The sequence below is a fragment of the Perca flavescens genome, chromosome 1 (assembly GCF_004354835.1).
Source record: "Perca flavescens isolate YP-PL-M2 chromosome 1, PFLA_1.0, whole genome shotgun sequence".
Lineage (NCBI taxonomy): Eukaryota > Metazoa > Chordata > Actinopteri > Perciformes > Percidae > Perca > Perca flavescens.
The window spans coordinates 20,475,881-20,496,764 of NC_041331.1; the positions used below are offsets into that span (position 1 = coordinate 20,475,881).

Genomic DNA, 20,884 nt, shown 5'->3' on the forward strand with positions numbered 1-20,884 from the left:
AGTGGAATGCATGACAGTTTGCTCAAGGAAATCATAGTTAACTGTTGGGAAGCTCCAAACACAAATAATAATTATTATTAGCACATTACGTAGTACTTTACATTTCTGCCAAAATATATTTAGAATTATATCTGATGCATGGAGGCTGTCACCTGCTCTCAAGCAGTGGCCATAAAATTGCAGGTCAGAGCATTTATCCCTTATAAGCGTGCAGTGGAAAATAGAATCTTCCATAATTTCAGACAGCTGTATTTATCAGTTTAAAGCTTTAGTGCGTAATTTTTTGATATTAATGAACGTCCGTTACATTCAAGCCATTTCCAAATGAGTTGCTACAAAGCTACTACTACGACTATCAGCTCCACACAACTCTCTCTGTAGTTCTCAGGCTATGTTCACAAGATTGTGTCGTCCGGTGACTTTCACGCGCAGAAGCTGAAGATAATGACCTCTTCTGAAGAGTCCATCATGTTTTTTTAATCCTCTGTATCCTCCTTGGCTACTAGCAACTGCGTGGAGGAGGGGTGGGGGTGGTGCGCAATCACGGAAGGCTTGTATCGTGTGGACACGCCGACAGCGTTGGTGTCATTACTTAGAATTCCTCATGGGGCCAACATAAACTATGCACTATAGCTTTAAACTCGTAACACTTGCATGGAGAAGTAAGAATTCACCAAAAATAAATGTGTTACAGTTGCCAATTTTGTGTGTTTATAATTGACTCAGCACTGTCGCTGGATGCATTTTTACTGGTTCCATAAAAATCAAATCATGTACCGGTACTCATTTTTTTAACGAATTGACACATACCCAAGGACCATCTAAATACCCCATTTAAAACATCGCTATCCTCTGAAAACTGGCTTAACTCATCTTTCATAAAAGAATTCCACGAATGCTGCTACTTCTGGTGTGTCCATCCTCATGCCCTCACGTTCTCATTGTTTTGATTTGATCTGGAAAAAATGTGAGAAAAACAGTTCATCAGCAAAATGTAGAGCAAGTTATGTAAAAAACAATAATTATAATAATAATAAAAAAATCTGTGTAAATTGATGTACCACTGTTTCTCATAATGGAAGGAACCAACATACTGAGCAAGTGGATCAACAGCAACAATCTTTCAAGCCTTGAAACTTGAGCATTTATACTCAAGGGATAGACTTCAGGTGGAGTACTACTTTATGAATTTGATATAGGACATCAGCACCACCCTTACTGGGGGACCCTTGATTCAGTAGATGCAATGGGAAGCTGATTGGTACGGTGGCCGACAGGGGCAAACACATTGCAACTTTATGCAACACACGCAAATAGACAAAACAAAAAAAAGAATTATGAAAACATCATCATAAATTTGACAACACATGCGCAGCATTTAGCAAACGTGCTGCAAAATCAAGCTGTTCCACTTAGCGCTCCCTAGAGGCCTGGAGAACTTCCGTTGTGTAATCTGGATGCAGCGTTTTTTTTTGTTGCATTTGTTTTCGGGGATTGTGTGCTTTTCTTTTTGCATCGTTTCTGTATTTGCAGCACGTTTCTGTATTTGGTTGTGTTGTGTGTATTTGCAGCACGTTTGCTAAATGTCCAATTAATGAAGATGTTTTCTTAATTTGCTTGTGTTTCGTCTATTTGCATGTGCATCATTAAATTGCAGTGCGTTTGCCCCTGTCGGCCACCGTAGCTTGGTGATGAGTTTATGACGTACTGTACTGTTAGTTCAGAATACCTTGGGGTTCACTCAGCTACTTTAAAACTCAAGTCACAATAACACAGTTAACGTGGTAAGGAAAAAGACAGGGAGTTTTTGTTTTAAATAAAATCTTTTACAGCTATGCAGCAACACAAAAAAGAACACAACACTTATTAAACACCCAGTACTCACTGCATAATTTGATCTATAGAAGGATTTGAGTGAGAGCATTAAACATAATAAAAAGAAAAGAAAAGGATGTTGACGTAGTGGAGCAGACTACATTTTGCAGGTTAACACAAAGTTATGTCGTACACAGATTAATGCATTAAAACAAACGCGATGTGGATATTAACTAAGACTTTTTCAACTTCTACACATTTGTAGGATTTACTGGAAAACTGTTTGTTAAGGCTTGAAATGAAGATAAAAAAGAATTAACTTTAATGGAAATATAAATGTATCCTTGTAATAGGCCAATTGATGGGAGCTTCCATTAACGTATAAATACAAAAATACATAAAATGCACTGTAGGTTTGGAAAATGGTCCGTAAGGTTCTTGCTTCTAATTAACAGCGGCCATGTCTTCACTAGGTGGCTAATGTTAATCTTGAAGTTATAGAAATAATGTAAGTCCATCACATAATTTTTGTTTATCTACAAATGACCATTAAATAAAATATTGTATACCTTGCCATCATCATATCCAGGTAAAATCAAATTGCTAGCGTAGCAAAGATGAATTTATGTAAGACAAACCGTGGCAGGTGCTTTGTTCCTGTTATCCTGCTTCTATACACAAACTCAACATTTCATATATGGAAAGGTTTTTTTAACCGACCGTATAAAATGTGGGTGAAAGGTGATTTAATATCTCATCATACCTTGTAACCAGTCGACTCCCTCCTGTAAACCTTCTCCTTTCAGAGCATCAGTGGCACTGAAACAAATCAACATCATTTTACAAAAAGCAAAAAAAAACAACCTTTAAATACTTTTTAATATCCTGGCGTACTAAGATAGAAAGAAGTGTGCATGTATGTTCATACCAGATGTGCCAGGGTTTGTCTTTGATGTTCTCCAAACAGAGCAGCTGTGAGACCTTGACAGAAGACAGAGCATCCCTGACATCCATCTTGTTAGCAAAGAACAGAATGGGGATCCTCCTGTGTTTAATATCTGTAGAGAGAGTGAGAGGGTTGGGGTCAGAAAGTTAGTGGTATAAATCAGTGATTCAGTTCTACTAACGAGAAACAATATTGTGAAACCAAAACAACTTGAACAAATATATAAAATATGTTACTGGCAAAAACAAAACGTGTGCTTATTTTCCAAAAAACAGTAACACCCGCCTTTGCATTGGGCACAGTTTAGACTGAAAATTTCCCCATGAAACAGACACGGGGCTAGTTAACAGGGCTGGGATTCAAGTTCAAGTTCAAGAATCATGTTAAATGTACATGAGCATACCAGAATGGTTTAGTAATGTGTCCAGTTCTTCTTTGGCTACTACCATCCTCAGTTTGTCCGCGCTATCAATGACAAATATGATAGCCTGGCCTTCCCTGAAAAATACAAAGCGATCACAGGAATTAGTATGTATATCAAACGGCAAATAGGGTTGGTGTTTTTTGTAGCACTGGCAAACTCACTTGTAGTAGTGTTCCCAAAGGTTTCTGTATCTGCCTTGACCAGACATGTCAAACACTGTGAAGGAAAGACTATGAGAAGAGAAGAGAAGAGAAGAACATTTATGTGCTCAGTGCGATTGCATAGGGTTGAAAAAAACATTGCGTAATATATCCGAATAGCTCCAACATTATATGAATTGATTGAGACAGAAATATGCAACTATAAGAAGACTATTAGATGACATACGATTTTTTGGACTACCAATTTTATTAAATGTCCAACATATTGTTGTTTTATGATGAACAGCTACCTGGATGTCTTAAACTTCTCTATGCTGAAGCCAATGGTTGGGACGATGTCTTGTGCCTGGGCCTGGAAGACAAATGCAGCATATTGTAGATAAAAACCTAATTAAGAAGTACACATTAGCAACATGTCCTAAATTCCTCGCCAGTTAGGTCTGGCAATGCGAGACCTATCTCCACAGCGCTGTGGAGTAAGTTCTGGCTACACCACAGATACATTCTAGTATAGGAGAGAAAAAAAACGCTCTGGGTTGTTTCCATTTCTTTAAACCAATCACAATCATCTTGGGCGGCGCTAAGCTCCGGACCCAGAGACGGTGGCTCTGCAAAATAGTCTTGGGAAGGAACTTGTTATGGTGGAACATTTGCACCCCGCAAAAAAAATAAAACGGCACATACAATATTAAATTAAGTTAACTGTTCACACAATACAGTTATATGAACTATTTCAATCAGCTGGATACATGGTTAAGCGTAATTTGCTCTTACCAGTGCAACGCTGTGTGTACTTTGCCCATAGTAATCCCCACCAATCTGTCCCAAAACGTCCCAGTTAGATAGTAAATGCCGTAAACATATTCCTTGTAAATCGTGACAATCATTCCCTGAAATAACCAAGCAGGCCTGCCTTATTGCACGATTTTGAGAACGGCAACACACAGAGAGCGGAAGCGGATGTTAGGCAATTATCCTGGAAATGTACTTCCGTCGATCCAGTACTACTTGCCAGTTAACCATGAACATGCTAATTAACCATACACATGTGATCTGTAGATAATTGGGGAAAAGGCAGTAATACGGATGCACAACTCCTGTAATCACTAATTTACTAGAAACGTAAATATAACTGTGAGTGAATAACATTTTTACATTAGTTATGTCAGAAACTCTTTACAATGCTACTTTATTTTTGCAACATCACTGTAGAAAGCATTAGGTAGACTTACATTAGAGGGCTTGAGTTGGTTGATGATGGTGGTTTTTCCACTGTTGTCCAGACCAAGACACAGCACATTCACCTCCTTCTTCAACCCCAGCCATCCTGCCAACCTGTCAAACAGCCCCATTGGCTAGCCAGCAACCATCAGCTGCCTGTCACCTCTACAAGAAAAAAGGTCATACATACTCAACAGTTAGATGGTAACATCATCTCTTCCACAGATTACAGTTCAGTTGTCTTAGAGGTTTACATCAGCACCTCTGTTGACGCAGTTACCAGAGAGCAATAGTTCTGCACTTCAACACCGATATTTGTTCTGACTTCTTGCTTTGGGTAAAAGCTGTATGTGCGCTGAGCTCCTATTTGTGCTCTGCAGTAGATACCCCACACTATAGTTCCTAACCCAACAAGGCCTCATAACAACCATAATGTTTCATTTTACTTATCTGAAATGATTATTTCGGCATATCGTCTTTACTTTTGTTTCTTTGAGGCAAACCTAGTGTGCAAAATTCAGTGAATGAACTTTTGTTTTGATTTATTGAAACAAATTGTACCTTTCATTACATTAAACTGTTTTTCCCAACCTAAACGTTTCTCTGAGATCATTTAAGATAGCTAATTAACATAACACCAACCCTCTTCTAACTGGACATTTCACCTAATTTAACGTAAATGCTACAGAGCAACAGCTATCAACACATACATTTTTAGCTTGCGTTAACGTGCTCAGAGAGCTCTTCTTAGCAAGGAATCTTAGAAAGATGGAACATATAGCTATGTCATATATTCAATTTGACGATTAGCACCACTTCCTGACAATAATAGGAAACATTATGGAGATAGCCCTCCTTAATATATATATATATATATATATATATATATATATATATATATATATATATATATATATATATATATATATTATAACAGTTTGATGGATGGTTAGTTATCGTTAACAAAGATGCTCTATTACAAACAAACACATGTAACGCCGGAATGCTACTGGCTCTTCCTTCTTAATAAGATTCCTTGGCTCTTACTAGCTAGGTTCTAACGTAATTAACATTCAGCTATTTAGCTCGCTAGTTAGTTAATCTCCTGTTGTTACTGTTGCCAGCTAGCCTTAGCTAGCTAACGTTTAGCCGCTTGGTTAATTCGCTACTTCAGTTTGCTGGGATTACATGTGCAGTAACTTGCTAGCTATATAACGTTAGGCAATTCCTCTGCAGCACTTCATGTCGTCACTTTTACACGACAGCCACAAACACTAGACAGCATGAAGTAAGATAACGTTAAACGTGTTTGAAAACTAGCTTAGCTATAGCCTTCCAGTTAAGGTTAATACGATAGCTGGTGACGATACCGCTAACGTTAGCTTGTATTATCCTTTCCCAAACCGTTTTGCAGAGCTGGGTTTTACCTGTAGTTGTGCTTTAGTAGGGTTGTGCTTCCAGGATGCACTTAACGCTAGCTCATTAATGACCAGGGTCAAACCAGCGTTTCATTCATTTCTCTTCTACTCTCTCTCTCTCTCTCTCATGCTCGTTGTTTACACCGTGTTGCTGGGAGACCAGTGTGCTGGCTCAATGCTGCCACCTGCAGGCCTGCAGGCCACACGGCTTCCTCCTATTTCTTCTTCTTCTTGTTTCCGGTAGGCTAGACGCATTATGACGTATTGCTGCCCTCCGCTTTTCTCTAATCGCTATTCACAACTTAATTAAAAGTAATTATCTATATCTTTTTATATAATCCAATATGTCGCATGTACTCCATCAGTTTCTTCAATTAGTTCCAACTGTCCAAATTCAATAAGGTGCGTAAAGTAAAAACAGTTTCTCCAGCTGCACCCAGTTCTCTGAACAGTTTCTTCCTCTGACGAGAGTACTTCCTGCACTGCACTAATACATGCTTCACTGTTTCCTTGTCTCCACATTCACACTTTCCATCAGGATGTTTACTAACCAGAGCCAGCCCACTCCTCAGCCCACAATGCCCAAGCCTCAATCTGGATAAAACTACTGCATCTCTTCTCTAATACATCTATAATCACATATTTCTTTATCTACCATTCTTTGTACTGAATAATAAGTTCTCCCCTTCCTTTCACAATCCCATGAATTTTGCCACATTTCTTTTACTGACCTATTAATTATTTCTGTGTAATCTGGTGACCCATACAGCACATTCATTTGAACATCTCTCCTGCTGCACTGCTTTCTTTGCCACCTCTTCTGCCTCCTCATTACCGTCCACAACCATGTGCGTCGGAACCCACAGAAACCCCACCTACTACCCTGCTTTATGAATTCTATACAACACCTGCATAATTTCCACAAGCAAATCAGGTCTGGACTTAGTTTTGGTACCTTTAATTGTAATTAGGGATGCAGCTGAATCACTACATATGACAGTTTTATCTTCAACCCACCTTACTGCCCATATAACTGCCACCAACTCTGCAGCAAATAGCCTACTGATAAATGATCTGGAATCCTAACCTATTTCAGGTATACTAATACCAAAAGCCACTTTACCGCTTTCAGAATCCTTTGACCCGTCAGTATAAATTTGTAGGTAGCCTCCCCACATTTGCTGGGCTTTTATCTCCTCCACTACACCCTCTGACATCTTTGATTGGCTTGTTTAAAAAAAAAATCAATCAACCACAAAGGTACATCTGAACGACATATTAGTGGCCATACATTCAAATTCACAATACCAATTTCATCTGCCATTTGAGTGTTTCTGTAAAGTTTGTTTTGACCAATGTTGCTGTTCCCATAAACTCCCAATGCTGACTCAACAGGTTTTTTGTCTGTCCTTTTAGTTTCATTAAATACTTCAAACCAAGTTTATGTCTTCTTATACCTAACGGCATCTCCCCTGTTTGTATTAGTAGTGCCGGTATTGGAGTTATATGAAACGCCCCACTACACACTCTAAGGGCTTTTGCTTGGACTATATCAAGTTGACTAATCACTGAAGGGGCTGCTGACCCATATACCATACAGCCATAATCAATAATTGATCTTATCATCTCTTATCATCATCATAGAGTCACTATCAGCACCCAATCAGACCCAGCCACACACCTTAGAATGTTTTTCTCCTATTTGGTACTGGAGAATAAAGAAGGAATATATGAAAAACAACAACAAACAAAAACAGAGATTACCAACAAAACATAAATGAAATAAATCTAAAACTAACTAAACTAAAATATAATTTATATCTAACATTTCTTAGGCTTATGAGGTTAACATTTTAAAAGTAATAATTGTTATGTTGAGTACTATAATGGGACTTTACGCAATTGTGAATCCACCCCACTTTTATTTATTCACATTTTCTACTTGTATTTAGCCATTTTGTCAGTTTTTTCTTTTTTCAGTTTTTGTGTTTGTGGTGGCAAATTTTATTTTAACCATTTGTTTAATGATATTGACCATTTGTTTAAAGATTGTTTTAAACCTCCACATAATCCTGTTCCTTCCTGTAGACTTAAAGGCACCAGTGAGAGAGCTGGCCTTGTAGACTGTGAGCAATAGCATAAGTTATTTTCGCTAAAGAAATTGCAGCTCCTCATTTGTTTATTTCTCGCAGATAAAGTGAAGAAGGCTATAACACTGTGTGAACCGTATCTCTTTCTGTCTCCTGAGATAAGCAGGTGTTTAGTCTAATGTAGGAGACACAGGAGCAGAATGGAAGGTTGTAAAATCATCTGACTGTCTATGGTATTTTTTAGAAAAGTGGCAGCATGCTAAAGATATTTGAAGAGGGGTGGCTTAATGGAGTTTCTTCACTATAAGATGTTGTGATTTTTAGGTTTCTAGTTGGGAAAGACATTTTCAATTGTGCTGCCTGTACCTTTGAAACTGTGTTTTCTCCATTTGCAAATGTAAATAAATACTCAAAGTCCAAACTTTGGTTTAATTCTCAAACAGTCGTTATTCGTTTTCATTTGATCATTGATATTTCTAAACACTGCTGCTTTATAGGAAAACTTCCATCACATGTTATCTCTGCAGTTGCATTTGTGAGTTAATTATGCACATTATGCACTGGACCGAACGGCCTCCATAGTATCAAAAAATGCCTTGTCATTGATTACCAAATTTCAATACTTGAGTAAATCTCAGCAGCGTCAGTGAGCCAATAAGCATGCAGCATGCGTGTACCAAGATCTAATAATGCTTGTGATTGGCTGTCTAACGTTACAAGTTGTAGAGGCATGCAGGGAAAACACTATGCACATAGAGACGGGGCTCACGTGTGTGTGAAGTTTTATGAGAGGCTTGACTAGTGTGCGTTACATAGGTGTAAAGGAGCTGAAAACAAATTGTAATGTAATATTGTAATAGATTTTTGGTAAAATGGATTTTATAAAATTGATATCGAAAAAAAATTACTGTTCAGGAACCGGTAATGGTATTGGAATTTTTTTAACCCAGCCCTAAATATAGACAATATGTAGAAAAATCAAATGCCTTTGTAAAAAATAAAATAACAGAAGCAGTATAGCACATTACTTTATTCTTTAAGGTCAGTATGTCTTTCATCTATAACCTCCCATAAGCACCCGTTTGACAAACTCACCTGACAATTCTTCATGTCCAGAAAACGTGTCAGTCTCTTGAGTGACAATTAAGAGGCCCCTGTTATTGTGCATGTGTGTGTTTGTGATAGAGTGTGTGCATCCATGGATACCTGTGTGTGTGTGTGTGTGTGTGTGTGTGTGTGTGTGTGTGTGTGTGTGTGTGTGTGGTGTGTGTGTGTGTGTGTGCGCGTGTGTGTGTGTTAATGTGCAGTAGCAAATTATCAGCCTGCTTTGAAGAGAGCTACAGTAGATGTTCGAGCCTGGGGTGGTTAAAGTCTGAGAGAAAACAAACTATTAAAATAGGGTAGTTTATTAAGGAACAAACATACTGATTAAAACATACAACTTTCACAAGACTTTTTCTACAAGACATACTGCATTATCATGGGGATAGAACGTACATTTCTATAAAATCTTTTGACATTCAGCGGTCTTCGGTTCAAAAAAGCATGATTGTATATTTACCATTCTGTCAATCTTTATTTCTGGTGAATTGTTTTATTAACCAGCCGGAAAGGTTGTTTTTAAAATCGCATCCTGTACCATTCATTACCATACCGTCTGTCCTATCCACATCTTCTCTGGTCTTGAGGTAACTGACTTGAGACCATTCAAAGTCAATAGAAACCATTGGATTGTCACTTGGAAAGAGAAGAGGTATTGGTGAACACTTGAATAGACACTAAAGAAAATAAGTCCTAAATTCAAGTGAATGCTAGTAGTTGCTGAGATAATAAAGAGACCGCATTTGGCCAACGCTGACAGAGGTTGGTTGTTGTGGAGGCTGTATTGATAATGATCCATAAGATGAGGAGTGTGTATTAACTAGACCACATGTGTGTCTAGCAGTGTCCTGCCCTCGCATGAGCAGCGTGTGCTACACCTAACAGTCTGGTGTTTGTGCAATTAGTTGAATTAGGATGCCAAGGAAGTCTGAGTGGTTTCCGACTCAGTGTGTACACAGTCTGTCTTTGTGCGAAGTTCTCACACTTGGAAGCCGCTCTGTTGGATGTGGTGAAGCTGCAGGCGAAGAGACTGTATGCTGCTTATGATTCTCCTCTGGTGGCCAATCAAACAGATCCCGATACGCCTGATGTCGCTAAAGGGGATAAGAAGATTTACAGTTTTGAATTAGTTTCATAAGAACAGCAGACCTACTTGTACATCATGACAAACATGCAATAAAGTTGTAAATGTCAATTTAAGCTACGGAAGACCTAGTGAGAATTCTGGTGATCCATTTTCTAATTCTGATCTAAAACTAAATTCTCTCATGTGTTTATGACTTAAGTACAGGTGAAAAAGATTTTGCCAGTATAATTTTTCAAAGTTAAAAATGTTCTCATTTGTGAAACAGGTAGGTACATTTTTTTTCTTGTCAAGATCGTTTTTATTAGTTTGTTGTTGTAATACTAATTTTTGCCACAGGAGGCTGAAATGCAACACTATCCCTTGTTCTAAAAAAGACCAAAAGCATTGATGTTTTCTTCCATCTGAGTTTGAATTTTTCAAAAAGTAACAATTCTTATTTTTCAACGGTGTATGAGATTGATTTTGCAATTTCAACTTAAGGTGGACACCAGAGTTTAGAGTGCATGGAGAAAGTAACTCACATGGAGAAAACGTGAATGCTTTTAGTCCTATTTAGAACATGGGGAAGTGGTGCACTTCTGCCTCTTGTGGCAAAGTAACTTAGAAAAATGATCCTGGCAACCCCCCCCAACCTCCCTGGGCTGTTGTACAGATTACATTTTTTTGAAGGCACCTATAGTTGCAAAATCTGTTCTTAAAGGAACACGCCAACTTATTTCCCACTTTTCTTCTCCCTTCACTGGAAATTTTGGACATTCTGGTCAAAGGTGCGCTCACCTTTGCTCATGCAGCGAAACGCCGGAGGAGAGGGAAACCGGCCGGTGTGCTTGTGCGTCTCCGCCAGCGAGGATTACGCACACCATTACCGGGAATATTCCTCTCTAACGTGCGCTCACTGCCCAACAAACTGGAGGAACTACAACTGCTGTTGGTTAGAAACAGGGACTTTTCTTCATCTGCTGTTTTGTGCGCATGCTTGCCGACCAGATTCTGTACGTGGAACCGGAGTCCCTAGTTATTGTCCTTGGTGACTTTAATAAAGGGAACCTCACTCACGAACTCCCTAAATATAGACAGCATATTAAATGCCCGACCAGAGAGGAGAACATTCTGGATCACTGTTACACCACAGTCAGGGATGCTTATCACGCCGTCCCCCATGCTGCACTTGGACACTCTGACCACCTCATGGTCCACCTGATCCCCACCTACAGGCAGAAACTAAAGCTCTGCAAACCTGTTGTGAGGACATCAAGGAAGTGGACCAGTGAGGCTGTGGAGGATCTCCAGTCGTGTTTGGATTCTACTGACTGGGATGTGTTCAGGACTGCTACCAACAGTCTGGATGAGTACACAGAGGCTGTGACGTCATACATCAGCTTCTGTGAGGACTGCTGTGTTCCATCAAGCACCAGGGTGAGTTACAACAATGACAAACCCTGGTTCACAGCCAAACTCAGAAGGTTAAGGCTGGCTAAGAAAGACTCGTTCAGGAGTGGGGACAGAGACAGATTTAAAGAGTCAAAGTACAAGTTTAGCAAGTCCTGTTTTTGGACTTCAGCTCTGCCTTCAACACCATCATCCCGGCTCTGATCCAGGAGAAGCTCTCCCAGCTTGGTGTGCCTGACTCCACCTGCAGGTGGATCACTGACTTCCTGTCTGACAGGAAGCAGCATGTCAAGCTGGGGAAACACGTCTCCAACTCACAGACCATCAGCACCGGATCTCCTCAGGGCTGTGTTCTTTCGCCTCTGCTCTTCTCCCTGTACACCAACAACTGCACCTCCAGTCACAAGTCCGTCAAGCTTCTGAAGTTTGCGGACAACACCTCCCTTATCGGACTCATCTCTGATGGAGACGAGTCCGCCTACAGGTTGGAGGCTGACCACCTGGTGAAGTGGTGCAACCAAAACAATCTAGATCTCAACGCTCTAAAGACAGTGGAGATGGTTGTGGACTTCAGGAAGAACCCAGCCCCACCGGCCCCCGTCACCCTCTGTGGCTCCACAATTGACACTGTGGAGTCTTTCCGCTTCCTGGGAACTACCATCTCCCAAGACCTCAAGTGGGAGCTGAACATTAGCTCCCTCGTTAAGAAAGCACAACAGAGGATGTACTTACTGCGGCAGCTGAAGAAATTCAACCTGCCAAAGACAATGATGGTGCACTTCTACACAGCCTTCATTGAGTCCATCCTCACATCCTCCATCACCATCTGGTACGCTGCTGCCACTGCCAAGGACAAGGGCAGACTGCAGCATGTCATTCGGTCTGCAGAGAAGGTGATTGGCTAAAATCTGCCGCCGCTCCAGGACCTTTACGCCACCAGGACTCTGAAGCGTGCTAATGCTGGAACCGTCAGACAGCGTTACAGCACGCACGGCGATGAGAAGGGTATGTATCAACTTGTCTAACTCTGGGGGTTACTGTGATTAAGCTAAATTCCCAATAAGTTGGCGTGTTCCTTTAAGTCATAAAAACAGGAGAGAAAATAATTTAGATGGGACTTAGAAATGGTCACTGGAATACCTGCAACAAACACATTGGGAAAACTTGATAGTATGAACAATAACCATATTTAGAATATAAGGACAAAATACTGTAATACTACTGTTGTAGTAGTTGTAGTGAAATAGTTACACATACATACAGTCCAGGTAATTTCTTGTCAAAGCTTAATAGTGGAATCAATTTTATAACAATTTCACAATTTTTCTGTTCCTTTGATGCTTGTTTCCTTTTAGTGTGCTTTTGATATCATACTGTAGCTGAACTCTGTATAATTTGGCTTCACTCACTCTATACTCATGGTGGAAATGGAATCCAGTGTTGTGTATCCTGCTGCAAGGAAGTTGTTCTTATACTGGCTCATTTTGATGGAGTCAAGCCAGTCGCCAATAGAAATGAAAAGAGGGTAGTCTGGCATGTCCTCTGGGGAGTCAGGGTAACTGAGACAAACAAACGAGACAAGAGACAAGTTAGCATATTGTTGATCTGAATAGTAAATATTCTTTGAATTACCGTGGCAGTGGTTTTCAATGACAAACTGTGTACAGTAGACGAAAATAATTTTTACTAATTATTTTCCAACACATTGATACTTACCTCTGCACGTCATTCACCAGAGTGAGCAGACTACTGGGATTAATTATGAGTTTGTCCAGGAAAGAAAGCACATTCTTGAAGCGTGGGCGCTGGTTAGCCTCCTTCTGCCAGCAGTGCAACATCAACTGGTGCAGTGTCACAGGGCAGCCCATTGGGGCTGGGAGACGGTATCCTTCTTCAATTGATAAAATAACCTGAGATCATCAACATCAATAAGTTAAATACAAATAAAAATGCTTTTTTGTGTTGATCATGCTTTAGTGGTTATGGAGTTTTAATGTGATCAGCAGCTTACATCTTGATTGGACATCTCCCAGTAGGGCCTCTCGCCATATGACATCACTTCCCACATGACAATGCCGTAGCTCCATACATCACTAACTGTGGAAAATTTTCCATAAGCAATAGACTCTGGTGCCGTCCAGCGAATTGGTATCTTTCCTCCCTGACGCAAAAACAACAACAACACAAAATAAGCTGTGTTAAAGAGATATTCAACATTCCTAACTGTCAGATTGTAATATCCTGCAGTAACCGTTAGATCCACACTTACTGTAGCATTGTAGGCCGCTTCAGGTTCATCATCTTCGAGGACTCTGGACATGCCAAAATCAGACACCTTACAAACCAAGTTTTCATCCACCAAGATGTTACGAGCGGCGATGTCTCTGTGAATGTAACCCATATCTGAAAGATAGGTCATGCCTACTGCGATGCCGCGCAGCATGCCAACCAGCTGGAGCACTGTGAACTGCCCGTCACGTGCCTGGTATGGTTGTGAGAGTGAGAAAGAGAGAGAAAGAGAGAGGACAAACATATGATATATGGAGGACAATATTTCTTCAGGAAACAGGTGAACATCTGTGAACATGTCTTCCTCTCACCCGGAGGAAAGAATCAAGTGCTCCATTTTCCATGTACTCAACGACTATCATTACTGGTCTGCCTGAGGAAAAAGGTAAAAGACAGGATTTTAATGAGCAACAGAGAAAAGAGACTAAAGTAAAGAATGCTGTGAACTGATGCTGAAGAGAAGAGCCCAGACAGATACACATATAGAGCTTACTCCTATTAACCACTCCCTCCAGCCTGATGATGTTGGGGTTGTCAAACTGTCCCATGATTGAAGCCTCACGCAAAAAGTCTCGTCTCTGTTGTTCCATGTAGCCACCTTTAAGTGTCTTTATTGCCACAGCGATGTCCATCCTTCCAGGTATGCGCAACCGACCACTACAGACTTCTCCAAATTCACCTGTCAAAACAACACAATACATAAAAGGGTGCACTGTCTTTCATACATCATAGGACTTATTCCCAATAGTTGTACTTTTACTGCAACTCCATGAAATAATAAAAACAATACATACATTCAGTAATTGCTGCCCATATAACTTTATCATTATTTCCTGTTCTTTGTAAAGTAAAAATGTATGTTTTTGCTTAAAGAAATCAGGTAAAATAAACATTATGATTCACAGTTGGTAAATCAATTAAAACCTGTAATTGAAACAAGAGAGAAATGTGTAAACACACAACAGTAGACTGCAGTTGCCTTGTCATTTAAACATCTGGAAGTACACACTGACTCCACCAGATGGAGCCCATGCTACAGAAACTAGGCAAATAGGAGGCACCTTCATAATTACTCATGGGCTAAATAGCAGCCCCAATCTGTTCGATTTAATGAACCATCAAACATTATTATTCATAGTCAGCAGCACTGGCTTTGGACCTAAGGTATCATGCTATATACTACCTTAAAATCAGCTTGCTAAGAGGGGCTGTAAAACAATTTAATTTGAACTTTATGAGGTTTAACATTTCTTGTAAAATAAAAATGTTAATCAACATTAAATGAGACAATTTCTCTACCAGGTGCTAGACAACCATCACTAGGGCATTTCTACAATATGCCTGAGTAATCCTACATAGGAATTTAGGAAATACCCAGATTACGATAATGGCACACACTAAATAACATCTTCTATCTGGTTAGCAGTCATGCATTATATGAAGTTATGTATTACTCTTGCACACAGGTGACACCTGTGACGTTCCTCCCATAAATACAAGAAACACATGTACAGTATACAGTATAATTATGGGCCTACACTGGTGTACATACAGTATTTATATGTGTGTATCCATTTTACCTGCACCAATCACCCTCTCGATGCATATATATGAGGGGTCTATCTCTTTGGCGAATTCCTCCACTGCCTGAGTGGGGTCTTCATACGTGTCTGGATCCACATAGGTCTTTATCCCAGAGAATGGGACTGGAAGAGAATACAATATTTACTTTTATTATAAAATTAAAATCTTTGACACACACACACACACACACACACACACACACACACACACACACACACACACACACACACACACACACACACACACACACACACACTGATAATCTGCAGAAATTTCCATGGCGAAAATTCGCTTGTTGGCACTTTTAGCTCTTCTTACAGTATTATAATAATAATAATAATAATAATAATAATAATAATAATAATAATAATAATAGAAACATGGTACACAAGCAGATCAGATTATTTGTGCCTCCCTTTGTACATACAAGAGATGGACACAATAACATGAGCACCTGTGCAATACGATGAAATAAAGTACTACAGAGCTTGATTGTATCGTATATAGTAAAACCTGATTTTAAAAAACTTTTCTAAACACAACTTTAATTTCGCACATTTTACTCTACACGTATAACACCCTTTCCCATTATTTTATCGATTCTTCGGTTCTGTTTTGTGAACCACATTGTTGTCACTACTTACTTTACATAATTATTTCAAAATGCAGGAGAAATCTTTCCTTTTGCCTGCATAAACATGTTGTCTTTGGACCACAGCCCTGCAGTAAATTCTGATATACTGAAGCATATAATGTCATTTATGTTGAGGCTGTGCAAGAGACTTTGATTCTTGCTTCAACTGTATGAGACCAGAATTCATGGTGTATTTGCTTCTATTATACTGTAAGGTTTTTCTGTGATGTTTGAAGGGATGGAGAAAAACGGCAACAAAAAAAAAGGGCTCAGAAAATGCCCAAGAGCAGCATATAAAGACATTGCAGGCAGCCAGGCTTCAGCATCCTCCTCAATGGCTGAGACTGGGGACGCTGCTGCAGTGAGCACTGAGCATGATGACTGGCACAAATGATAACTTGAAGCAACCCCTGGTACACCTTGAGCAGATGAGCTGGGGACTAAATGTACTTTATAGCTGTGTCAGCTCATATTGTACAGCGTTGAAGGTTTCATCTGAGACAGATTCAAGTTGGGATTCTACACTCTACCTCTGTCTCCAGGGCGTCTAACCTCAGCTCTATAATAGAACAAGCCTTTTCCTACAGTTTGTTGAGCCTGCTGGCATCACCTGCCTAGGTGATGCCTCCGCAGCACACAACAGCAAAGAACAGACAACAAGAAAAGGCTGGGGAAGGCAAGGATTATAACTATTCAAAAAAAAAGAAATCTTAATATTTGAAGAAAAGGGTTAATGAATGCATATTTGTATTGGCAATACCATTATCCATCTTTGTCATGTGCTGCAAGGAAAACTAGATGACTGATGATATGCAAAATATGTTTTATATATGCGCGGCAATGGTTATGTTTAGGGTTAAGGTTAGGGTTAGCTGCCTGGAAGGCGATGTTGGAGGCTTAAAACACCTTTGAGCTTGTCAGCATGTTACAATATTTTCATTCAGTCTTCCATGTTATTCTTGGATCAATCCCAAATTCGGCCCACAGATGATAGAATAGTTAGATTTGTCTCAGGAGCCACACTTGTGTCCCTGCAGGCCTCAGATCCAATCCTACAGGAGCTCTCACTGAACTATGTTAGTAAATTACCATTTTGTTCCCAAAGAATGACACGCCTCTCCTATAGAGCCAATCAATGACCCTGTTTTTATCTCTAGTTGTACACCACACTTGGTTCAGTCCTGTAATTCTTTTAACAGAACAGTGGTTACCCACGTTTTGTCACAATCCAATAATTAGGTGTATGAGATACTGTGAGTGGTTGATCGTGATGAAAAACTGCATTAAAAAATTGCAACTCCGAGGCAAACTGTAACCACTCTTCTTAGAACTTGTCGTAACTAAGGCCCTGAGAGTTGGAACCATAGACTGTATAAAACTAATGGACAACGCATCCAGTTCGACGAAGTGCTGCAAATGCGGAAGAGCCTTAAACCTGCATTCTGCATTCAGCAGCAGGGGGCGACACGTGCGGTTGCAAAAGGAGGTCGGTTTCTGTAGAAGTCTATGAGAAAGTGACCCACTTCTCACTTGATTTATTACCTCAGTAAACATTTTCATAATGAGTTTATGGTCTCAATCGCTAGTTTTAAGTCTTCTGCAGCACAGAATAATGTTCATTTTTTGAATTATGGTCTCGTTGATTTTAGAATCGACGTTAAAGCAGAGGGTGTTTTAGGGCGTGGCTATGATGTGATTGCCAGTGAAAGTGTGTAACGTAATGTATAGTCAGCTGCAAATATGGCTTGACCCCAAAAAAATTCTAACAAAAGATTTTTCAGTGGTTTACAGTAGTATCAGATGTACTTAAAAACATACTAAAAGTTTACCAAAGTTTGACTTCAAGAAAGGCCCCATTTTCAAAATGGCGGCCGCCAGGTCCTTAAAAAGACCATTACTCCTTTGTATTCCTATTACACCATGAATACTGGTACCTTATACATGTTTTAGCCATGTAATATTCTAATTAGCATATTTGTATGATAAATAACTGATTACAAGCACAATTATATATATTAAAGCAATTCGTTACAAGAATATTTATGCAAAAAATAAGGGCACATACAATTACAATTTAATAATAAAATTTCCCTTAAGTAATTGCATATTTCACATATCGTTTTGCCTAGTGTTGGTGGTTTCTGTCCATTAGCTCCCTTCTGATGAACCTCTACCACATCAGAGCCATTTCTTAAGTTTTTACAGCAAATGGGGCAAGTTTCTTGGTTTACAACAATATGACTCATGGTCAAAATTGCATTTGGAGTGTACTTTTTCCTCAAGCTAATCCAACAATGTCATCCTCTCTTAATACACTCACAATTTTGGCCTTTGTCATGTGTTAGAAATCTTTCTAATGTTCTTTTGATACCCCCATAAAATGACATGAGCATGTGTCTGAGAATAAGACATTTGTGCTGTAATATACACTACCAGTCAAAGGTTTTAGAACACCCCAATCTTTTTAGTTTTTTATTGAAATTTTAGCAGTTCAAGTCCAATGAATAGCTTGAAATGGTACAAAGGTAAGTGGTGAACTGCCTGAGGTTAAAAAAAAGTAAGGTTACCCAAAACTGAAAAATAATGTACATTTCAGTATTTTACAAAAAGGCCTTTTTCAGGGAACAAGAAATGGGTTAACCACGTAAAGCTGTTCTGCAGCAATGGAGGTTGATCAAGCTTTGAAAGTTGGTGCTACCAATTCCCACAGGTGTTCCAACAGGTCTGGATTACTTACAAACCCCTCTGTTTGTATAAAAGTATTGTTGGAACACACTGTGGTACCATACCCTCGTGAGCATTATTTGAACAGTATTGTACTGCAGAAAGTAGTGTGTTGCTATAAAAATGGCGGGAAAAAGGCAATTAACAATGGAAGAGAGACAGACCATCATAACACTTAAGAATGTTGGTCTTTCCTACAGAGAAATTGCGAAGAAAGTCAAGGTGTCAGTGAGTACAGTATTTTTCACCATCAAAAGGCACTTAGAAACTGGGGGAGAAGACTTGGAGCTGCATGTTTGATAGAAAGCCATCGCTAAGCCATCAGAATAAGAAAAAGAGGCTTGCCCGGGCGAAGAAACACTGCCAATGGACTACTGAAGACTGGAAGAAGGTGCTATGGACTGATGAATCAAAATTTGAAATCTTCGGTTCATCACACAGGATTTTTGTACGCCGTTGAGTAGGAGAAAGGATGGTTCCTCAGTGTGTGACATCAACTGTCAAACATGGAGGAGGAAGCATGATGGTCTGGGGCTGTTTTGCTGGATCCAGGGTCAGTGAGTGAAAGGCACCCTGAACCAAAATGGCTACCACAGCATTTTGCAGCGACATGCAGTACCCTCTGGTATGCACCTACAGTAGTTGGTCAGCGGTTCATCCTACATCAAGATAATGACCCAAAACATAAGTCCAAGCTATGCCAGAACTACCTTAGCAAAAAAGAACAAGATGGTAAGCTTAAAAACATGGAGTGGCCAGCACAGTCACCAGACTTAAACCCCTGAGCTGGTTTGGGATGAACTGGACAGAAAAGTGAAAGCAAAGCAACCTACAAGTGCCACACATTTATGGGAACTTCTGCAACAGAGTTGGGAAGAACTTTCTGAAGAATATTTGATTTCCATTGTGGAAAGAATGCCACGAGTGTGTTCAGCTGTTATATCTGCCAAAGGGGGCTACTTTGATGAGTCAAATATTTAGAATACATTTTGGTTTATAAATTGATTCCATGATTTCTCTTTTAACTTAAATTGTTAATGTTTTCTATTATTTCATTTCAGAATACAATAAGACATTGAACTGCATGAATTTCAATAAAAACCTGGAAAAATTGGGGTGTTCTAAAACTTTTGACCAGTAGTATATATTATTTTCTTTTCTTTTTTTCATCTTTTTTTGTTTTTACCCACCACACGTAATATAGGAGTTCTGAAGGTTCAGTTACCATGGAGACAGGGGGCTTCACCTGTTGCCAGACTGAGGGAAAATAACTGTTCCCAGTGAGGAGGGGTGTGGTTAGGGCTGGGCAATATATCGATATTATATCGATATCATGATATGAAAAACAGGGACTGTGAGCTTCCTTTTAGAAAAACTTCTTTTAGCCAAAATGCACTATCTATTAAATGTAGTGCATTATGGAACACGCTACCCCCAACTATAAGGGAATGTCCCACTTTTAAGAGCCAGGTAAAGGAATTGCTCAGAGCTAACCAAACGTGCAATCACTTCTGACTGCATGCTGTACTGTATTAGCCCAGGGAGTGTGTTGGTGAATTGCGTCTTCGTCTTAACACTTACTAATAAATTGTCTGGTTTGCTTTTTTTTTTTTGGTTTTTTTGTTTGTTTATTTTGTATTTCCTTGTTTCACATAACAAATGTTATTACTGTATATATTTTGTCTTAAAACTAACCACGTATTGGTCACCCTTACTCGTATGTCGTACCGTATTAGTTTAGTGAAACATATGTATGTTGAGCCTCTGTTATAACATTTATTAATAATTTTTGTTTTTTCATCCTGTTTTATATAGCAGATGTTAATAGTGATTATCTTATGTATTGTTATTGTAATTTATATCTGCCAATTGGGACTACAGATGGAAATTAGCCTTTGGGCTATAATCTGGCACTTTTACGTGTTCTGCTGTACATGTTCATTAAATGTGCATTGTCCTTAAATAAATAAATAAAATAAATAAGTGTCTTTTCCTGGTTTT

At 39.3% G+C, this 20,884-nt stretch overlaps 2 protein-coding genes across 7 annotated transcripts in view; both read right to left on the minus strand.

Moving 5' to 3' along the window:
* Nucleotides 1-388: 388 nt before the first annotated feature.
* arl6 (ARF like GTPase 6) lies at nucleotides 389-6,439 on the minus strand. Its single transcript, XM_028581527.1, has 8 exons — nucleotides 5,995-6,439; nucleotides 4,579-4,732; nucleotides 3,637-3,698; nucleotides 3,347-3,415; nucleotides 3,165-3,259; nucleotides 2,744-2,873; nucleotides 2,579-2,634; nucleotides 389-956 (listed from the first exon to the last, which is right to left on the minus strand). Exons 2-8 carry the CDS (start codon nucleotides 4,696-4,698, stop codon nucleotides 931-933), a joined length of 558 nt encoding a protein of 185 aa, XP_028437328.1. The 5' UTR covers nucleotides 4,699-4,732; nucleotides 5,995-6,439; the 3' UTR covers nucleotides 389-930.
* A 3,165-nt stretch (nucleotides 6,440-9,604) lies between these two features.
* LOC114554776 (ephrin type-A receptor 6) overlaps nucleotides 9,605-20,884 on the minus strand; it is a 71,230-nt gene continuing 59,950 nt past the window's right edge. For 5 of the 6 annotated variants that reach the window (XM_028576808.1, XM_028576851.1, XM_028576827.1 and 2 more), the window contains 7 exons: nucleotides 15,522-15,647; nucleotides 14,253-14,620; nucleotides 13,922-14,134; nucleotides 13,664-13,813; nucleotides 13,369-13,562; nucleotides 13,062-13,211; nucleotides 9,605-10,270 (listed from right to left, as the gene is read on the minus strand). In XM_028576808.1, the coding sequence (XP_028432609.1) occupies nucleotides 10,156-10,270; nucleotides 13,062-13,211; nucleotides 13,369-13,562; nucleotides 13,664-13,813; nucleotides 13,922-14,134; nucleotides 14,253-14,620; nucleotides 15,522-15,647 (1,316 nt within the window). In that variant the 3' untranslated portion in view covers nucleotides 9,605-10,155. The remainder of the gene's footprint in view (nucleotides 10,271-13,061; nucleotides 13,212-13,368; nucleotides 13,563-13,663; nucleotides 13,814-13,921; nucleotides 14,135-14,252; nucleotides 14,621-15,521; nucleotides 15,648-20,884) is intronic. The other variant, XM_028576814.1, reaches the window with a different exon arrangement.

What these genes read in the sequence shown, in the direction of transcription:
- arl6 (XM_028581527.1), bottom strand. Translation starts at nt 4,698, where the DNA reads ATGGGGCTGTTTGACAGGTTGGCAGGATGGCTGGGGTTGAAGAAGGAG. An exon ending in ACCAACTCAAGCCCTCTAAT is followed by an intron (nt 3,699 to 4,578) that starts GTAAGTCTACCT and finishes TTTGTCTTCCAG; the next exon opens with GCCCAGGCACAAGACATCGT. An exon ending in GACAAACCCTGGCACATCTG is followed by an intron (nt 2,635 to 2,743) that starts GTATGAACATAC and finishes GATTTGTTTCAG; the next exon opens with TGCCACTGATGCTCTGAAAG.